This window comes from Nicotiana tabacum, chromosome 11, assembly GCF_000715075.1.
Source record: "Nicotiana tabacum cultivar K326 chromosome 11, ASM71507v2, whole genome shotgun sequence".
Classification (NCBI taxonomy): Eukaryota; Viridiplantae; Streptophyta; class Magnoliopsida; order Solanales; family Solanaceae; genus Nicotiana; species Nicotiana tabacum.
In genome coordinates this window covers 22,477,941-22,493,994 of record NC_134090.1, presented here as the reverse complement: position 1 = coordinate 22,493,994, position 16,054 = coordinate 22,477,941, and the positions used below count along the sequence as shown (strand labels likewise).

General features: G+C 37.9%; 1 protein-coding gene across 1 annotated transcript; it reads left to right on the top strand.

The window, feature by feature from the left end:
• Positions 1 to 233: 233 nt before the first annotated feature.
• Positions 234 to 581, top strand: LOC142165770 (putative mitochondrial protein AtMg00860). The gene has a single exon (XM_075224142.1). It carries the CDS (start codon positions 234 to 236, stop codon positions 579 to 581), a length of 348 nt encoding a protein of 115 aa, XP_075080243.1.
• Positions 582 to 16,054: the final 15,473 nt, after the last annotated feature.

Sequence of the window (16,054 nt, the reverse complement as noted above, 5' to 3'; positions counted from 1 at the left end):
TTTCATCCCTGATCATCACTTCCAATGGAAAGTTATGCCCTTCGAGTTGAAAACTGCACCCTCCTTGTTCCAAAAAGCCATGATAAAAATCTTCCAACCCATCCTCCATACCTCCTTAGATTACATTGATGACATCCTGTTATTTAGTGATATATTGGAAGACACATGTCAATTTGCTACGTCAATTTGAGGCATTAGTAACACAATACGGGATCATGCTTTCAGCAAAAAAGATGGTCCTTGCTCTAAAGGCGATCGATTTTCTCGGAATGCATTTTGTCCAAGGTGAATACAGTCCAGGACCACATATATGTCAGGAATTACTCAAATTTCTGGATACCAACCTCACAACAAAGCAGATCCAACAGTTCTTGGGTGTAATAAATTATGTCAGAGATTTCATCCCAAATACCTCTACATACATTTCACCGCTCACAGAAATGCTCAAGAAAAATACTCCTTCATGTGGAGAGAAACAGGATGAAGCAGTCAGAAAAATAAAGGAGATATTTAAAAATGTCAAGTCCCTCTACATCCCTTCAGACGGAAAGAAGATACTGCAAACTGATGCCAGCAATTAATATTGGAGTGATGTTATATTTAAAGAAAATGATGGCCAGAGGAAAATATGTGGATACGCCAGTGGAAAGTTCAAAGATGCCGACCAACATTATCACTCCACTTTCAAGGAAATTCCTGCAGTAAAGAATGGAATCAAGAAATTCAATTTCTTCCTTATTCATACAGAATTTCTAATAGAGATGGATATGAAGGCCTTCCCAAAGATGATCCAAATAAAGGCAAAAATTATTCTCAATCCTCATCTTCTCAGATGGGCTCAATGGTTCTCTCCATACAAATTTCAAGTCAAGCACATGAAAGGAAATGATAATATTCTCGCGGATTTTCTGTCTCGACAGGAAGAATTCTCAAAAAGATTTTCCCCAGCAAAACTAAAGTCAAAGCAAAAGCTAATTAGCCATATCTTCATGCTTTCAAATATACCAGGAACAAGTTCATTAAATCCAACAGATCATCCACCGGAGTTGTTCAACCTCATGGATCCCTTTGATCCGTCAATTATTATGGAAAGAAGAACTTATTATGAGCTCCAAGTTTTCCGGCAATATGGAGGATCCATTCTCAAGCCATATGGGGTCAATTCAGAATATCCGTTCTGCCATATATTCATAGCTCAAACCAAGGATTTTCCACAAGTACGATTATGATTTTTCTGGTACCTATGCCATCAGTATCATATTTTCATGGAATTCAAATACAGTGTCTTTAAGGATTTTGATAACATTGCACCAGCCCTTAAAGTATTCTTGCTATGGTTCAAACCTAGAAGATATTAGATAAAATGTTTCAACGATTCCTACACAGCAAAGGTATTCATGTTCCACAGGCCAGTGAAGATTATTAATGAAAAACTCCAGGCGCAAGCAGAGGCATCATTCTGGTGGAAATTTCCCGTGTCCATTTTATCAATAGAGGAAGAATATAGCGAGGCACAAAGAATCCTTTTCCAGCAAAATAGGTGTATCTCGAGAGAGATATGGCCAAAAGATTGGGCAAGCTGGAATTATACCAACAGTCATCCTCACTGGGAAAGAGTCCGGGAAGCAGCAAAAGAGTATCAAACCCCATACGAAGTCATCCGAGAAAAAATCACTCACGACATTTCCAGATTAAAGTTGCGGATTACATCTCTCAATCTAAAGGAGAAAGAACACGGCGGAGAAGAACCGTCAAGTTCCAGGAATTACTACACAAGTTCTTTGACAAGACGCCTAGAAGACAACCCTAGAATCAATGAAGGATAACTATCTAAATCCCTACTAATCCCACCATAATCCTACATTACCTACCAAAAAACCCTTCAAAATCATCTAACTATGTCAAGACAAATTTCCACATCTTTCCATACTATTCGGCCCCACTTCCGCGTGTTTTCACATGCTTCCACATGATTCGTCACTGTTTTCTTTTTCTTTTTTTACAATATAAAGAACAAAGTAAGAGACTCCAAGAAAGCAAACTAAATTATAGATACGAAAGTTTCCCTACAAAGGGGCTGGCTTCAACAACCCATAAGGGACGGCTTGCCAAGCTACACAAACAGTTAATTTGTTTATAGTCACAAAAGTTTTCCTACAAAAGGGCTGGCTTCAACAACCCATAAGGGACGGTTTTCCAAGCTACATAACTCAGAAAACTTTTGTATTATAACCAACGTTAGCTGTTTATAACTCAGAAAACTTTCGTACTACAATAAGATAACTTTTAAAGAGTACTCTAACTCTATTTTCATACATGGACCGGCCTTTCCATCCATTCGAAAGAAAGAACAAGAGGGAAATTTAGAAAGCACTCATATGTAAAAAATAGTGTAAGCAAGTCACTCTTAACCCTATAGTGAATTCAGATATGCTGCGCTAGGAGCTAATGAAAGTCATCTAGCTCATCTAACTCAATAGGCTACTGGAACAAAAGATTTACAAAGGTTACAAGATGATCTTCCAACTATAGTACAAAAGTTTTCTGAGTTGTGTAGCATGGCAAACCGTCCCTTATGGGTTGTTGAAGCCAGCCCCTTTGTAGGAAAACTTTTGCGACTATAAACAAATTAACTGTCAGTGACGGAGGCACTCACTTCTGCAATCGAGCCTTCGAGAAATTTCTAGCAAAATATGATGTGCTCCACAAAGTGGCAACCCCATATCATCCTTAGACCAGTAGACGGGTCGAAGTGTCGAATAGAGAAATAAAAGTGTGCTGACCAAGATGGTGAACGCCACAAAAAACGATTGGGCCAAAAAGTTAGATGATGCACTCTGGGCCTACAGAACTGCTTTCAAAACACCAATTGGTATGTCACCATACAAGTTGGTGTTCGGGAAGGCCTTTCATTTGCTAGTGAAACTAGAACATAGAGCTTAGTGCGCAATGAAATAGCTAAATCTGGACATTGAGGCTGCGGGAAATAATAGAGTCATAGAATTGCATGAGCTAGATGAGTTCTTATTTCTTTCTTTTGAGAGCACAAGGTTATACAAGGAGAGAATAAAGAGGTTGCACGACAAGAACATTATTGAGCGAAATTTCAATCCCGAAGACATGGTGTTGCTTTATAACTCAAGATTAAGGCTATTTCTGGGTAAACTCAAGTCACGATGGTCTGGACAATTTCGGGTGATCGAAGTGCTCTCTTCAAGTGCCGTAGAGATTGCCTCAGAGAAAGATTCCCACACATTTAGAGTCAATGGGCAAAGATTAAAACCATATGTGGGCATGGATGAACCCAAGGAAGTGTCAGCGATCCATCTGACTGGAACCTCAGAGGTCGAGCAAGCCTTAAATGCGCTCATCTGAGTCGTGTTGCAATGTTAAATCAGGCGTTGTGTGGGAGGCAACCCATGAGTTCTTTTGTTTCTTTTTCTTTTGTAGATGTTGTACCAGATGTGTAGGAAACTAACAACCTTAAAACAAATGTGACCACGACCGCGGTGGGACCACGACATGACCGCGGTGATTCGCGAACATTCTGTCCCCCCCCCCTTTACCGCGGCTGCGATGGGACCGCGGTGATTCGTGACAAGTCTGTCGCCTAAGTAAGTTGTGTTAAAACATTTTTATTATTATTTTCTTTTTTGTTTCCTCTTAAACACTAAAAAACATCCCCCCCCAAATTCCCTCACTTCTCTCTTATCCTCAAACCCTAACCCCCTTTCTTCTTCTTCTTCTCTCCATCTATCCCCAACCCACTTCTCTCCCCCACACACACACACTTCTACAAGACTCCATCTTCCATCAATCTCAATTTCTACAAGACCTAGGTATGTCAAGCTTTTCATCTCCCTTCTTGTAATTCTCTATTTTGCAATTTTCATGTTTGAATTGGTGTAGTATTTATAATTAGATTTTTTGGTTTTCTTTTCTTCGTTTTAGTGGGTTATGTGTATAATGTTGTAGAGAAGAGCATGGTATTGTTGTGTAAAGTTAATTATGGTGGGGTGGAGTGGTGAAGTGAGAATGGTTGATTTGAGGGGAGAGTTTATAGGTGTGTTAAATTAGAGACCATGCTAACAAGGTGTTTGTGAAATTTCCCCAATGGAGTTGTACTGGCTAATGTGACCATAGTGGTGGTGAAGTCTGAGTAACCACCTAGGGTTCACACAACTCACACCCTCACCAATAGGAGCCTCTGTTTTGGTAGGTCTAATGCATCAGTCTAGGAAGAGACGTACCACAGGGTCCTCCACTAGTGGACTTGGAGGTTCATCTAGAGCTCGGGGTCAGGCTAGTGCGAAACAGTTTGACCGCACTAGGTTTGTTTCCAAAGCAGCTCAGGATAGGTTTAACGCCAAGGCATCCAAGAAGTTGTTACCTGAAGTACACATTGACAGGCATGCCTTGCAAGCAGAATGCCCAAGTATCTTTGAAGAGTTGAGGAGGTGTCAGCTGGATATCTTCATTGATGAACCGAAAGAGGCAAATGTATTGATAGTAAGGGAGTTTTATGCGAACTACCCGGAGCATGTTGATAGGGTGGTCACAGTACAAAACATCCGGGTGAATGCGTCTCTTGAGGCCATCCACCAAGTGTACAAGTTGTCGGTATTCACTAGAGGGATGGATTATTACCATGCTTATCATCACCCAACTATCTAGTGGGCACCAATTCTTGAAGCAATCTATGTGCCTGACCGGGAGCCAATATGGATAAAGCACAGAATTACACTAAACTCCCAATCTCTCACTTAGGAAGCCAAGTGTTGGCTCACAATCATCAACGGTTGTTTGCTGCCCTTCAGCAACACTACAGATGTAAACAGGACAAGAGCAGCGATTATTTACTGTTGTATGACCCACCACGATTTTGATGTGGCCAAGCTCCTTCATGGTGAAATGTGCATTCGCTCCCCGAAAGTACTCAAAAGATTTTATTTCCCCTCTCTAGTCACCAAGTTGTGTCGTGCTGCACGAGTTCCTGAAAATCCCATAGTAGATGGGAAGTTCCAATTGAAAGCCCCATTTAGGGCTAGCAAAATCACAATTGGGAGAGAGCCGGTAGTGGTGGTTGATGATGATAATGATGCTGATGAGGATGCCGAGGATGATGCCGCCCCACCATAGCCAAGTGATGATGAGGCGGGCCCATCACAGGCCTGCCGAAGTACCCGCATGACAGCCCTGGAGCAAGAAATGGCTAGCCTACGCACTTCGATCACTAACCTGGGTACTAAAGTTCACAATTTGACTACTCAATATGCGAGGTCGGAGAAAAAGATCATAGGCTGGATCTGGACACTAGGAAGAGCGTGTCACCTCGATCCTAGTACTGTCTCTAATCAGGACTGAGCACCAGGGAAGTCCCTTTACCTTACTCTACTTTAAATTCTTTGACATGGGAACATGCCAAATCTTTAAGTGTGGGGTAGGGGATGGTTGTTGTTGTATAATTATATAAATTTGTTTGATGTTGTTGTTGTTGGGTGTTTTTAGTTGATGTTAATGAAATGCGACTTGGCCCGAAGACGGACACCTATCGACGGGTCTCTTGAGGGACCTAAGTCGAAAAAAATAAGATTTTCGTTTCTTAAGTAGTGTATCAACTCCCCCTTGGTTTTTCTTTAAATCACGGTTCTTTTCCAAGGGTTTCCATTTGAACTGGGTGTAGTTAGTTTTTTCTTTTTAGTTTAGGAAGTCTTGGGCGAGAAACCAAAATGGAAATAGGGACCCTTAACTCTATGGTACCTTGAATAAAGACTACTTTAGTGTGACACTTAGGCTCTTTAGTTGACTCCAATAAGGCCTTAAATTGTGTGTTCCTGAATGGTTCAAGTGCTTAGAGCAGAGTGTCTGTTGATCCTAACTGAATTGAGTCATATGCCATATGTGAGTGAGGCTTTGTGTATTCTGTGTTAACATTCAATGCCTAGAACTTGCCCTGTGTGCGTACAAAGCGAAATGGTAGTCTCACTTGATCTGGAAAGTGATATAGGCGTTTCTTTGCTTAACCTTTCTATGTATGCTTGCTCCCACCTAATTGTATATACCTTAGTCAACCCCGTTGAGCCTGTAAGCCTGTTTTCCTTGGCAACCACATTACAAGCCTAACCCGAGTTTAAATAGCCTATCTTTTTGAACCCCATCACCTCTTAGAAGCACTCAAAGTGTAATGGATATGGAAAATATAAGTGTGGGGTGGTTGGTTGGGCTGTTAAGTGGAATTAAGGGGACATGAAAAGAAAAAGGGCACTGGTTGATAAACAATATTAGAAGCCACCAAAAAAAAAAGAGAAGTCTCAAATTGGTGGTAGCTATTAAAAGAAAAGGTGTGCTTAAAGAAAAAAATAAAGGGTTAATACAATAATGTAATGGTGGAACAAAAGTGTAACAAAATTAAGAGCTTAAAAGTACACAATGTAGTGGAGTTCTTAGGGAGGTGTAGTCACTATACCCATATGTATCCTACCCGCCCCACAGCCAATATTACGACCAAATAAAGTCCTATTTGATTCTAGACCGAATGAGCTCGATTAGTCGAGTATTACACTACGGACAAGCCTATGGTACGTTGTTTGTGGCATAAGAATTTGTTTCTGAGGATGAGTGAAATGTTGTATTCGAGTTCCTCAGTATGTGGTTTGTAAACGATGTAAGTCTTTTTTGTAGTGAGTAGGCAGATTATTCATGAAGGGAAGGTAAGTCTGGACCTCTGACTGAGAGTATGAGAGTTATTTAGGGGTATTGCAAGGCTAGAAAGGAGTCCACTCTTGAGGCGAGGAGGTTGTGCTGAAGTAGTCTACCCGTGTGAAGTATTCTTGGTATAAAAAGTAGGGGAGGGATCCTGTGATGATTAGGCCTATAGAGTGTGGTGTTTTGCTAGAGGACTAGCAACGGTTTAAATGTGGGGTGTTGATAGTAGGCTATATAGACGCTATTTACACCCTAAATGAACCATACTTTATTATTGTTTTAAATACAAAATGATAACAAAATACTCTAATTAGTGTTCTTTTGCTTTGCAGGAACTAATCCAAGTTAGGAAGAGACTATGGAGTGTTTTGGAGTCAATAATGTGGTTATAAGGCCAATCAAGAAGAACCCAAATGAAAATAAGCAAGAAAAAGATAAAGGATGACAGGACAGGAGGCCACCGCGACGCGGTCGACCGCGGCTGGAACGCGGTAGACCAAACGAGTGAGGCAGAACTGATGCATTTCACCGCGGTCGCGCCGCGTTCTGCCGCGGTCGTGGTCGACTTTGTAATTGCCTAGAAATTTAGGTACTTAAGTGTAAATCATGAGAAACTTATCCTAACCCTATATAAACTCAACAAACTCGCTCAAGCAAAGGTTAAGCTTGTTTTTAGACTGAATTGGAGGCAAGAACAAGTGTGATAAGATCAAGACACCATTTGAGTTTTTCAATCTTCTTCTTGTTATCATTATTTGTGAATTATGAATAATTTTATGATTTTATCTTGCTTTGCTATGAGTAGCTAATTATTTAGTCTAGGGTTTTGATGGAACCTGTTGAGGGGTGAACTTCTTGTTGTGTTAATATAGTTTGCACAGTTTAATCTCTATTTGTTCAACTACGTTCTTGTTGTAGTTAATTGTTAGGATCCTCAATTAGCTATGCCTATTTAATATGTATTACTCGGGGGAGAGTGCATATTTATGTAGTCGTTGAACAACACCACTCCCAAAGTATACGAGGAATCAATAACCGAGGGTTTAAAGGTGGAATTAGGGATAAAGAAACCTTGGGTGCGATCTAAGTGAGCTGTAGGAGAATCCAACTAGCGTAACTCGGGAGAGTGCGTCTAGTAAATCGTCGTAATTACTTGGGAGAAATTTACGGTAGTAAGAGTGCTCATGATTGATAGAGACGATTAGGCAAGTCTATGCAAAACATAACAGGAAGGGATTCTATCAATAGGGGAAATCACAATCTTAGATCTTTCTCTTATTTGTTTACAACTCAGTCATAGTTAGCTCTTATTTTACTTAATTTTATTCAGTTATAGTTAGTAGAAAATCACCAAGTGTTATTCAAAATATCTGGGAAGTTGATTACGGAGAATTTAGTGAGTCTGACAACAGTAGTTGGTAGGTTAATTCCCTGTGGTATTCGACTCTAGGCTAAATACTCAAATTATATTTACGACGACCGCTTGACCTTTTTATAAGGCATAGTTGGGCGTGATCAGTCCAAACCTAAAATTCGAACCAAAACTCGATTAACCATTCACTCCTGAGCCCGGTTATGTAATTTATTTTGGAATGTGTTCTCAATTTGAGGTCTAAATCGCCATTTTAATAAAATCTCTAATCCTACCCAAAACCCTGAATTTCCACCGTGAAAACTTTAGATTTTAGGTTGAAATCTTAGTAAAAGTAGTGAAAGATTGAAAGAAACTAGTTTAGAATTACTTACCAATGATTTGAGGAAGAAAAGCTCTTTGGAAAATCGCCTCTAGCGTTCTTGAGTATGAAAATTTTAAGAATGAACCAAAAATCCCATCTAAGTCAAGTTTAATCAGTAGCAGATGTCGCATTTGCAACCTGGGATTCGCAAATGCGAGCCCCGCAAATACGAAGAACCTATAGCAAATGTGAAGGTTTTCACATCCCTTCTTTCATCGCATTTGCGATGAATAGTTTGCGAATGCGAACTCTAGTCTTCCGCAAATGCGACTCAATGATCGCATTTGCGATCACTGCTTTCCCAGCCCCACTTCGCAAATGTGAAGATTTGTTCGCAATTGCGAACTCTGGCCTCCCCAGCTACTCTTCGCAAATGCGATGAATAGAACATAAATGCGAGTCCATTAGTGGCCTCAAATGCGAATATTGACCTCGAATTGCAAGGTCTGAGGCCTGCAACAAAATCTGAAACACACCAGCAGTGTTTTAAGTCCAAATTTCACTCTGTAGCCTATCTGAAACTCACCCGAGTCCTCGGGGCTCCAAACCAAAAGTTCACACAAGTCTAAAAACATCATACAAACCTTCTCGCACGATCAAATAACCAAAATAACACCTAGAACTACGAATTGAATACCAAATAAAATGAATTTTCAAGAAAACTTTGAAACTTCTATTTTCACAGTCGGATGTCCGAATCATGTCAAACCAACTCCGTTTCTCACCAAATTTGACAGACAAGTCATAAATATGGTATTGGACCTATACCAAATTTTGAAACCAAAATACGGAGCCGATATTCAATAAGTCAAACATTGGTCAAACATCTCAAATTCATTAAGCTTTTAACTTTCAAATTTCGACAAAGTCTGATAACTCGGGCTAGGGACTTCCAAATTCGATTTCGGGCGTACGTCCAAGTCCCAAATCACGATATGAACCCACCGGGGCCGTCAAAACACAAATATGTGTTCGTTTACTCAAAATATTAACCGAAGTCAACTCAAATAAAAATTTTAGGTAAAATTCTTATTTTTATCAGTTTTTAACATAAAAGTTTTCCGAAAATATGTTCGAACTGTGCACGTAAATCGAGAAGAGATAAAATAAGGTGTTTAAAGCTTCAAAGTGCAGAATTGAATTCTAAAACATAAGATAGCCTTTCGGGGTCATCACATCGAGTTATTTATAGATGGAATTCCCAGGTGGGGCATGCCATTTCATGCTAAAGCATAAATATTTCAGTTTTTGTCAATCCCTTCAGGAGCCTTCATAAAGCACGAATATTGTAAAAAAAAAGAAAATTAAAATCTCTATTGGCAAACCTCGCGTCTTTTTCACCACTCTTAACCTTCTCTAATTCACACCATAACCTTGTTAACATACTTCAAGGGATGTAATAACCCTGTGTGAGTTTCACACCCTTCAAAATTATCTAAATCACATCATTAGACATGTAATTTGCTATAACTAAAGTTTTAAAATGTATAGATCTTTTGCATCTATACCCGATTTTGGGTCACAGTTGAACCTATATCCACTTTCCAAAAAAATTTGCAAGCCTACCCACTTAATGATCAACTTTAGACTTATCGGGTTTGAAGTTAAAAAAAACTAATCTGAAGTAAAAAAATTGCACTTCAGATGTACTTAAGGCCAAATAAGTCTGAAGTGCAACCAATGATTTCATGCACTTAAGGCTAACAAGTCTGAAGTGAAAAATTACACTTCAGACGCACTTAAAGTCAAAAGGTCTGAAGTGCCACAAACATTTTCCTACACTTAAGGTCAATAAGTCTAAAGTGAAAAATTGCACTTCAGATGCACTTAAGGCCAAATAGGTCTGAAGTGCAACTAATGGTTTCTGCACTTAAGGTTAATACACTTAAGGCCAAAAGGTCTGAAATGTAACAAATATTTTCCTACACTTAAGGCCGATAAGTCTAAAGTGAAAAATTGCACTTTAGATACACTTAAGGCCAAATAGGTCTGAAGTGCAATAAGTCAATAAGTCTAAAGTGAAAAATTGCACTTCAGATGCACTTAAGGCCAAAAGGTCTAAATGCAACAAATGTTTTCCTACTTATTGGCCTTAAGTGTAGGAAAATATTTGTCGCACTTAAGGCCAAATGATCTGAAGTGCAACCAATATTTTCATGCACTTAAGGCCAAATAGGCCTGAGGTGCAAATTGCCCTGAAACATAAATTTGTTCTTCAAATTTTAACAATTCAATATACGATTTAATACCTAAATCTACTCTGAATGAGCTCAAATTTGAAACATAACCTCCAAATATCATCAAGAACAAACATCAATCATCAATTTATCAAAACAACAATAAATCTAATGGACCTATTTTACTATTAAGAAAAAGAAAAAAGAAGAAACTCTAAGCAATAGTAAAAAATAAAGTACAATAATAGCTCGCCACTGTAAAATATTATAAACTACCTTAAAATATGTTCACAAACACCATATAAAATCACTGTTAGAAGAAGGAGGAGGAGGAGGAGGAGGAGGAGGAGGAGGAGAAAAAGGCCTGAAATTGTTTAAACAGTGGGTACAAATTTTTAAAAAAAATAAAAAGTAGGTATAAATTAAATGGAAAAGACCAAATAGGACACCCCATGCAATTTTTACGTTTTACACTACTATAAGGTCCGATAGGTTTTTTAGTTTACCCAAAAACATTGTTGATTATTTACATAAGATCGGTGGGTCAAAGATATTCTTCTATATTGTGGATGGCATATTTCCCTTTGAGTTTCAATTTAGGGTTGATAAGTGATCAGGCAAAATATTTCTTTTTCATAATTTTGAAACGAAGAATATGGATGAAACCTCGTTTATTAGAAGTATATATAAAGATTCATATGATAGATCCAAAAGATTACTTTATTTGAACTATCTCAAACAGCCTGCATTGAAAGAATTTTAAAAGATTTAAAATGAACAACACTTCACCCATAATGACACTCATAATTAAAGATTACAAGTCCACATTATGACAATGCACTCAAAATGCATTCCACTGGGAGCAAATAAAAGACATTTTTTATGCTTCACTTGTTTGCCTTGTATATGTGTATGTTTGATTAAACCTGATATTGCGTTTGTAGAAAGAACGTAGTAGGACGCTTGACACATAATAAACTAATTCTTGTTTTGATTTATTGGAAAATCGATATAAGAGTTTTTAGATATTCTTAATTAAGGAACCACGGATTTTAAACTCACATATGAATATTTTGGTTAGTTGAATATTCAAACTATGATTTTGGATGGACCATATTAATTAAAGACACTAGATTCGGGCCTAGAAGTGTTATTAGTTGAACTTCATAAACCAAATTCCTCCCATTTCATAAAGCTTTTTGCCAATAAAAGGGAGATAGAGTATATATTTTATATAGTAATTCGTTAGATTATTGTCACGACCCAAAAATCCCTTCGAAGGAGTCGTGATGGCACCTAGTCTCTAAACTAGGTAAACCTAACATTAACTGAAATAACATTGACATTTGCCAACTGAAATTTTTTTTCATTTCCTTTCTTTCTTCTTCTAAATAATTTCCGTCAAACAAAATCACAACATATAATTAACCCTTATACCGGTAGGGCATATAATTCATAGTTGAAATCAATTATTTGGAAATTACATCAAACTCACTAAAATGGTTAACAAAGTCACTTTTAGCCTCACAGTTATTTTTAGTGACCAACACGTAATGATAGACATAGCTATCTTCATATAATCTCCCAACAAGAGTATTCACACAAATACACTTCAAGATTACGAACCTCACTCATGATTGGCGTATATTAGGAGGACTTGCCTCGATACTCGGAACCGAATCAAGTTAATAAAATTGTTACTTTATAATAACTCGAGATCATACTTGTAATGACATTATCTCGTGTAGGGATATCAGCCATACCATAGCAATTATATCAATAAGTCGGGCCTCCACCTCTTAGGTGCCATCTACCCTTTTTTCCTCCATCCCTAATTGATAGTGTAAGTAGAGTAGTAACTGTAATGGAGTACGTGGCACGGGTGCTCTGATGGAACAGATTTCTCCCAAGTTTAGGACAATTTATCAAGATGTTCCAAGTATCACCATATTCATAATAACTCATCCGCAGTTCGACTGCTCATACTAAGTCCGTACCGGATAACTTAAATAACCATTGCAGAAAATTCCATGCCACTGGTACATTGAAAGATGGCTGCCCCATGCGAGTGTTGTGATTAACTTAAGCACTATGAGTATACTAAATATGTTTCCATAACCCCGCTGATACTGAAATGTAGAATTATTAAGGACGCGGGAATATCTCAAGTCTCATCATCATCCCGTTCAAATCTTAGCTCTTGATCATATACAAGTTTTGGAAAACCTTTCAATACCACACAAATACATCTCAGGTCAAAAGTGGTATAACACATGACCCCGCAATCTGATCGTTGATATTTGACTTCCCTCACTTGGTGCGAAATCATAAGACACATTCCCAACGATCCATAATACTAACCTTCACCGCTCGTACGATACCAGTCATAAGACACCTCAAGCCATTTACTTGGCACTTGTCACCCTCATGACAGTTAAACTCACTTCCTCCAGTGTCTCGGCTTGCTAGTAAATACTATTCTCTAAATAAAAATCCCATACGAGACACATAGTCTCTAATACGACTAACTATTTTTTTTTAGATCTACATCCACCTATGATGATTAGGCAACCAACTAAACCTTCTTAAGATTTTACTTATCAATCAGGTGTCAAAATCGGATGCACCCCCATGCGCACAACTGAAAGATCTCTCTACACCTCCATATCATCGATTCTTAATGACACGTGGTAACAATGGGTGAGCAACCCTGTCTCTCTTATAACCCTTTTTACGGTATCACAACCCATTGGCGTATTGCGCAATTCCCTACATGAGTGGATGCAAAAGAACATAAGATATATGCTTCAAGCTGAATAAATGTCGCACGATAAGGAATGAATGAAGTAGAAATTTTTCCTACTAGTTCTGTAGCCTCTCGAAGATAAGTACAAACGTCTCCGTACTGATCCGCAAGACTCTACTAAACTTGCTTATGACTTGTAGCACCTATGAACCTAGAGCTCTGATACCAACTTGTCACGACCCAAAAATCCCTCCGAAGGAGTCGGGATGGCACCTAGTCTATAAACTAGGTAAGCCTAACATTAACTGAAATTACATTGACATTTGTCAACTTTAAATTCAGTAACTCTTAACAATTTACAATTTCCAAAACCGGTAGTACAAGTCACAAGTCTTTCTAAGAGTAGTTATACAAAATAAGTACATCACTGTTCCAAAACAAAGGGGACAAGTGGAAATAAGTACAATTTAAGGTGACTCCGAGGATTGCGAACGCTGCAACAGGTTTACCTTGAGTCTCCACCGCAACGAACAGTTACTATCAATCAAATACCTGGATCTGTACACAAAAATATACAGAAGTGTAGTATCAGAACAACCGACCCCATGTGCTGGTAAGTGCCTAGCGTAACCTCGGCGAAGTAGTGACGAGGCTAGGACCAGACTACCAAATAAATCTGTGCAATATAGCGTACAAAAATAATAGGAAGCAGATAACAATGATGGAAAAAATGATCAACCAGTGATATAAATACCAGGCAACAAGAACACCATAAATGCTTCTCAACAACAAAAAAATACAAATGCAATCAATTAATCAAGTCCTTCATATATAAATCTTTCGCCTATAAATCTTTCCAGTAATAATCTCTAAGATAATATGCTTTTCAATAAATATATTTCGAATGTATTTCCTACAAATAAGTATCTTTCAAATAAGCATCTTTTGAATATAATTCTTTCGAGTAAAGGTCACCTTATGACGCCTCATTTCATAATCATAGATAATATAGGTCTCAGCCCACTTTCATATTTTTACGGCACCTCGTGCCCACATATTTCTGTCTCATATTGCACAATGATATTCTCATATTACTCAGTTCATAGGTTCCATAACCCAATACAATTAAGAATGTTCAAGGAGCCTCATTCACTTAACATAAAGTAGAGTACAGTCCCCAACCCAAATAGGAAATCAACAAGAAAAGATGAAGTTATTTTTAGAAATCATTTGATAAAGATAATACCCTTTTCAATTAAAGTACAATATCGAATGAATCATTACCTTTAATACGAGAAATCAATAAATCAAGACATAGAAGGAATTCCCTTTTAAGTAAAGTACAACCTCAAACGGTTTAAGGAAAAATTTAGTTGAGAAATCAATTGAGTTAAAAATGTAACAATTATTGAAATTTGAAGTATTGAACATATCAAAAAAAATAAGGCGAGGTATTGTAAACACTATGGATTCCAACACAAAGGATCACAACAGTAAAGAGATCTAAACAGTTAATACACTTGAATTGTTAATAACAAGTAAACACATCAAATAGAAAGTGCACGGCATCACCCTTCGTGCTTTAACACTCTCTCACCAAAACAATACACGGCATCACCCTTCGTGTTTTAACACTCTCTCACCAAAATAATACACGACATCACCCTTCGTACTTTACACTCTTCCTCACCCAAGCAACAAACACAAGGCAAATAGGGTAAGGGAATCTATAACATCGAAATAAAATCAAGTAACAACAGAAAATCAGTAAATAAATGTAAAGGATAATATAACTCAATTAGAATCAGGAAAAATTAAGGACAAGTGCACGGCATCACCCTTCGTGCTTTTACTCTCGTCCTCACCATAAGAATCAATATAAATTGTACGGCATCACCCTTCGTGCTTTTACTCTCAGTATAATAGGCACTGAATGGTACATCGTGCGGCACGGCATCACCCTTCGTGCTTTACACTCTTTCCTCACAAATCATACACGACATCACCCTTCGTGTTTTAACACTCTTCCTCACCCAAACAACAGTCACAAGAAATAAGGGCAAGTAAATAAATGAAATCACAATAAAATCCCGGCAAGGAAACAATAGTACAACAATCAAATCCCGGCAAGGGAAACAACATCAAAACAATAATATCCCGACAAGGGAGACAATGTCATGATTCTCTCTCTCCTTTATTCACAACTTGAGCCAATGTTCTACAATGTTCAACAATTCAATTGTCAACTTAAGCCAATGCTCTATAATGTTCAACAATTTAATTCCTAACTAGAGTCAATGTTCAACAATTCAATTCTCAACTTGAGTCAATGCTCTATAATGTTCAACAATTCAATTGTCAGCTTGAGCCAATGCTCTATAATGTTCAACAATTTTATTCTTAACTAGAGCCAATACTCTACAATATTCAACAATTCAATTCTCAACTTGAGCCAATACTCTATAATGTTCAACAATTCTATTTTTAACTAGAGCTAATGCTCTACAATATTCAATTAACAATAATACTTCCGCAAGTCATATTCCTCAATAGAAATTATCATATAGAGCATATACAATACGAAACAGAGTCACATTAATCAAAGTATAAGACTCACGGGCATGCTTGACACCAACGTATAGATACTCGTCACCATGCCTATACGTCGTACTCAACAAATAACATATAAC